The sequence below is a fragment of the Ailuropoda melanoleuca genome, chromosome 11 (genome assembly GCF_002007445.2).
Source record: "Ailuropoda melanoleuca isolate Jingjing chromosome 11, ASM200744v2, whole genome shotgun sequence".
NCBI lineage: Eukaryota > Metazoa > Chordata > Mammalia > Carnivora > Ursidae > Ailuropoda > Ailuropoda melanoleuca.
The window spans coordinates 77,623,025-77,629,024 of NC_048228.1; the positions used below are offsets into that span (position 1 = coordinate 77,623,025).

General features: G+C 50.0%; 1 protein-coding gene across 13 annotated transcripts in view; it reads left to right on the forward strand.

Moving 5' to 3' along the window:
- The window catches only part of APBB2 (amyloid beta precursor protein binding family B member 2), a 318,990-nt gene extending 315,583 nt beyond the window's left edge, over positions 1-3,407 (forward strand). For 3 of the 13 annotated variants that reach the window (XM_034671897.1, XM_034671898.1, XM_034671899.1), the window contains 2 exons: positions 1,168-1,283; positions 2,955-3,377. In XM_034671897.1, the coding sequence (XP_034527788.1) occupies positions 1,168-1,283; positions 2,955-3,200 (362 nt within the window). In that variant the 3' untranslated portion in view covers positions 3,201-3,377. Of the gene's footprint in view, positions 1-1,167; positions 1,284-2,954 lie in introns of all 13 variants that reach the window. The other 10 variants (XM_034671895.1, XM_034671896.1, XM_034671908.1 and 7 more) reach the window with 9 other exon arrangements.
- Positions 3,408-6,000: the final 2,593 nt, after the last annotated feature.

The following is a 6,000-nucleotide window of genomic DNA, read 5'->3' on the forward strand; positions in this document are numbered from 1 at the left end:
GGGGTTACANCTTGGGAGAAATGGTACAGCCGCTTTGGGAAAAAAGTCCAGCAGTTCCTCAAAAGATCAAACACAGAGTTACCATTGGACTCAGCCCTTGCGCTCCTGGGCATATATACCCAAGCCAAGTGAAAACATCTGTCCGCACAAACATTAGCAGCCGCGTTAGTCATCATAGTCAGAAAGTGGAAACAAATGTCCGTCAACTGACGAACAGATTTATAAAATGTGATACTGCAAAACAAAACAAGACACCGTGATGCCACCATACCGTGTAATTTTATTCAGTGGTAAAAAGGCATCAAGGACTGACACGTGCGCCAACATGGGTCAGCCTAGAAGGCAGGACGCCAGACAAAAGCAGCCAGATACAAAGAACCACGTACTGTGTGGTTCCATGTGTACGAAACGTCCAGCAGAGACAACCCTCTGGAGATAGAAATTAAATCATTAATTGCTTAAGACCAGGGGTCAGGGAAGAACTAGACGGTCACCCCTAAAGTTTACAGGGTTTCTTTTCGGGGTGATGAAAATGTTCTAAAATGGATTGTGGTGATGGTTGTACCACTCTGACTCTACTACAAACTCTCGCATCGTACACTTGGTACCTCAGAAGTGTCGCTGTCCCACCTCCCCGCTCCACTGCCACAGAAAACGGCTGTGCCAATGCCCAGCCAAAGGGCCCCCTTGCACAGTGCATCCTCCTCACGTACAAGGCCTTACACACTTGGCCTCATTTAAGTAGCAAAGTAAGGTGGAGGAAGATCGGGATGTTCTGGCAAGTGCTGCCTGGCTTCGTTCCATTCCTTTTCCCGAGGATCCTTGCTTAGGAAGAAATAGCATTTGCCTAACTACTAGTTATATACTCGGGACTAGGGACTCTTCGGAAAGAGAGTAGTACCGTGGTCCAGTTAGACAGGACATCACCCACTCCACCTCTCCGGGGGGTTCTCATGTCCCTTCTTTCTGTTGAAAAGGCTGGCATTTTTTTTTTCTTTCAAGCAATGAAATGCTCAAATGAAGTGTCTTCTAGGGCTAAAAAACAAAAAAACAAATAAACAAAAAAACAGATCAGTATGGGTGTAGCTGTGACTGAGTGATTTGGGCCCGCGTTGGGGAGTGACAAATGGCTTTAGGACCTTGTTCAGCGATCTGTTCCTTCCACAGGAATGGATACCCTGAACAATGCCATAGAAAATCTTATGACCTCATCCAACAAGGAGGACTGGCCGTCGGTGAACATGAATGTGGCCGATGCTACTGTGACCGTCATCAGTGACAAGGTGAGCAGGCTCCGACGTGCGGTTGGTCTGTGCGGGTTACAGTGAAACTTCCGGGTGCAGTAGTCTCCCGAGAGACACAGACACATAGCCAGGGCTTGACCTCTGGGGGGTTGGGGGCGGTGGGGGATAACACTTAATTGTGATTAAAATAGCCCGCATTTTTAAAGAAAACCTTTCTTTTTCTGTCCCTTGTGTCTGGATCGCAGCACCACTTTGCTTTTCTTTGAACTAAGAAGCTTCTCTTCCGTGCTCCCAATTCCTTCTTCCCCTTGTGCCCGAGAGATTGAAATCATTTGCTAGAGGCGCCCGTGTGCTGCCGACAGTCACTCCTTGTGGGCTTTGGTTTTCTGGCTACTCTCCCGGCTTCAGTGTGGACGGGCTGTTTGTCTGGAGTTGGGGCACAGGAGCTGCTTCGGTTGTGGAAGGTCCTGGGGTTGGTTCTGTCCGCAGTAGCAGGGGCCGTTGGTCATCGAGAGAGGCCAGCATTAGTCTCAGAACAAATTATCTCAGTTTTTATGGTTGAGGAAACTGAGGCACAAGGAGATCGAATAAGCCTGTGGTCACAAGAGCTAGAAGCAGCAGGCTCAGGATTCGGTCCAGGCAGTCTGCTCCAGACTCCTGACCACTTTTCAGTTCTCCCTCTGTGAGGCACCTGTCGAGGAAAGACCCCAAGGCGTTGGCCTGCTCTTGATTCTGTCCACTGGGAGCTCACCTTCGAGCCCAGAAGGACTTAGGAGTAAGAAGATGCTCCCTGGCCCTGCCTCTCCAGCCTGCCAGGCTGCGTCATCTTAAGTCTTTAAACGTGTCACGCCCTTTTCTCCCTCAGCATCTGCAGGTGCTGCCCCCTCTGTGCCACACCCCTTTGCCCACCAGCCCTGACCCGGATCTCAACCTAAACATCATTTCTCCCAAGAAAACTTCATGACGTCTCAGGTTCCTTTCATTTGCCTCTGAAAGAATTCCATAGCACCTGAATGAATATTTAGTAAGTCGAGATGTTAATGATCCAAAAGTCAACATTCTGGATGTGTTTACTAATTCAAAAATTGCATATGGTTCCTGCAGAGGATGTGGTGTTCATAAGAATGAATTCTGAACATTTCTTTACCCTGCATCATATGGATGCCATATGGACACCAGTTTGTGGGGGGAAGAAAGTTATTTGGCAGCTTTTCTACACGGTTTTAGCTAGAAATAGGATTCAGTGTGCTATTTAGCATGGGAAGGAGAACTGGATGGAAAGAGATCCCATGCTCCTTTTCTCTTGGTGCTGTGAGGTTTCCAGCAGGTTCTCCTGGGCAAAAGGGTTTCGAGCCGCTGGGTGCCCTGGATGAGCAAAGCCTAAGTTTTCTTGACCCCATGCCTACCTACCCACAGTGAACGCACAGGCTTGGAGTGTGGTAGCCAGAGAGCAGAACACACGTGACCACAGGCTAGTTCAGAGCAGGACCGAATGTCAGGGAGACACCCACATAGCAGGGATGGCCTCCCCAGACACATTTAGAAACTCGCCTTTCTGGAAAAATACGAGCCCTTGCTAAATCCAGCCTAGCTATATATTTGTAATACCAGTGCCGCTCCAGGCTTGATCCTGTGGTTCAAGGAATGAACCCGTTTAGGACTGTGGCCGGGCTTCACGGCGAGCAGGCTGCTGAACGGCGTGCCTTGCAGGATGAAGAGGAGGTCTTGGTGGAGTGCCGCGTGCGATTCCTGTCCTTCATGGGCGTCGGGAAGGATGTCCATACGTTCGCCTTCATCATGGACACCGGGAACCAGCGCTTCGAATGCCATGTTTTCTGGTGCGAGCCAAACGCGGGTAACGTGTCGGAGGCGGTGCAGGCCGCCTGCATGGTGAGTGCCTCTCCCCCTGCCGCCGCCGCTTCTGTGCTGCGTGCAGGTCGGTGCCGAGCTCCTTAGTGAGTGGAAAATACGTCTCCTCTCTGAAGTGACACTCTGCCGTGTCACACCCTCATTCCTGCGGACACGACCTGTGGTGACGCGCAGTTTGCCGTCTCAGTGGCCAAAGGCACCGACAGGAAGCCGGGCTGCGTGGAGCCCCGTTCTAGAGACCACTGAAAGCAGTGATCTTCAGAACTACAGATTGGAGGATTTTTAAGTCTTGGTCCCTAATTAATTTCCGTATATTCAGGAAATGTTGGGCATGTATGAGTAGGTGCTGTTTAAAACCAACTTAGTACTTAAAAAATGCAGTGTATCGAATGATTTTTATTTCAGGTAGTTGGTTTAAGCACATTGGTCTCCCATATTTCATTTGTGTCTGTGAACTCAGTCCTTACAACAACGTTTGTACGGTGGCGGTTCTGTTTTACGTGTAAATGAGAAACCAGGCTCAGGAAAGGACAGGCCTCAGGGCATAGAGGCGGTAAGTGACAAAGCCCGCGTTCAACCCCGAGTGTTTTGGGTGACACAGCTGTGCTCTTTGTACCACGGAGAGGATTTCAAACAAACAAAAATACCTCATCCTTCATTCTGCAAATATCCTTTGAACACCTATGATCCCGGTCTCTGAAAAAATTCTAGAGAAACTGAGGGAACAGTATGAATGTAGGCATCCAAACCGAGGGTGGGTGGTAACCCTTAGCAACAGCAGGCCGGGCAGCTGGAACCGAGTAAAGGAGGGGAGGCCCGTATCACAAGGGCCTATGAGGTCATGTCAAGGTGTTTATCTTAAGCAAACATTGTTAAGTAGGAGCGATGAATTGATACTGGGTTTAAAAAGCATACTCCCCCAAAAAAAGAAACCAAAGGAGAGGATGGGTTGAAAGACAAGGCTGAGGTGGGGTGCTCGGCCAGGATGCCATTGTACTGGTCCACAGGAGGGTTTCGGAGGGTCTAAACCAGGAGCGTGGCGGTGGGGTAGAGCAGGGGCAGACGACCTGGGATGTTCTAGAGGGTCGCCTGGCGGGGGATGAGCAATACTGAAGCTGAGGCACCTCTTCTTCATTTCATTCAACCCCCCGTTTATGGGCTGGACTCTGGTAAGTTCGAGTAGGGCTAAGATACTATCCTTGCGTTACAGAGCTTAGCTACAGGGGGAGACACATAAACCACATGCCGGTGTAGTGTCAACGGTGCTGTAAGCCAACGTGCAAGACCACACTGGACTGAGAAGTGGCCAGGAGGGAAAAGACACACAGACCCTGAAAGTTGACCGAGGTCTAGCAGGGAAGGGGTAGCTCGAAGCTTGCAGTAAGGGGGTTTGCCTCTTGTTTTCCCTGTGGCGGGGGGGCAGGGGGGGGTCGCACATTTTTTAGGCTGAGGGAAATGAGCTCCAAAGCTGGATTGAAATAAGGATTNCGGGGGGGCGGGGGGGGTCGCACATTTTTTAGGCTGAGGGAAATGAGCTCCAAAGCTGGATTGAAATGAGGATTATAGGGGCGCCTGGGTGGCTCAGTCAGTTAAGTGTCTGCCTTTGGCTCAGGTCATGATCCCAGGGTCCAGGGATCGAGTCCTACGTCAGACTCCCTGCTCAGTGGAGAGCCTGCTTCTCCCCCTCTCTCAAATNCTGGGTGGCTCAGTCGGTTAAGTGTCTGCCTTTGGCTCAGGTCATGATCCCAGGGTCCTGGGATCGAGTCCTACGTCAGACTCCCTGCTCAGTGGAGAGCCTGCTTCTCCCCCTCTCTCAAATAAACAAAAGCTTAAAAATAAGAAAAAGAAATGAGGATCATATATACAGTTGGGGCAAGGTCTTGGTGGTAGATTAAGAGCCTAAGGCTGGGGTTTAGCGTCCTCATTGGGTCACAGTGACTTCGAGGCTGGCCAGATGCTGAGAGTCCAAGAGGAACAGGGGTGTTGTGGGAGTTTGCTAGAGTTCTCTGTTGTTCATACGTGGTAAACACGCAGTTGCTGGGTGAAGGATGAAGCCGAGGATGAGGTGGGCTGTTGATGGCGAAGGTTAGGCACAAGAAAAGGGAGACAGCTGACTTTTCCCTTAAAAGATGCCTTTGATTGGAGAGGGAAGGAGGGAGGAGGGAAGGGAAGAGCTGGTGCCGTTTGCTCATGAGCCGGCGTCACTGTGACCGCAGACCTTTGACAGGTGCTGTGGAGCTAATAACTCAGATCTGCCTGCCAGTGAAGGGCAGGGCAGGGCCGGGGTAGCGGGGGCAGAGCTGGTGGAGGGGTGCAGAGGAACCCCCAGACCCGGCACGGGACACTGAGACGGGATGAAGACAGGAGGAAATGAAAGCATACAGTCAAGGAAAAATGGAGGATGACAATTTAGGTATTTCAGAAAATTGAGAAGGGATCATAACAGATGGTTTTCGTCGTGAAATGAATGGCTTTCAGCCTTAATTGTACAATTTAAATGCTGGTGACAATTAAATAATTAGCTTTATCACTGGTTGCAGTTTCCTGATTCCTAGACTCATTTTCTCTCTGAGAAAGTTTTTACTCATTTGCTTACGATTTTAACTGAAATAGGGCGACCAGCTGAAGCGGCCTGGCCATTCCAGTGCAAGGGCACACTGACAGTGTCACACGCTTCTTCACACTCAGATCCCAGCACTTCTGACCCAGTGGCTTTCCTCTCATGCAGTCAGATCTGCACGGATCTCTAAACTGTCTGCGTGTGAATTTATACCATCTGGAATATCTGTGGTCTTGACACACTCTTTTGAATCTACTTAATTTTTAGGCATGTTTTGCAGCTGTGCATTATAGGCCCAGCTGAAGATATTTGGGTGCAATCTAGGAG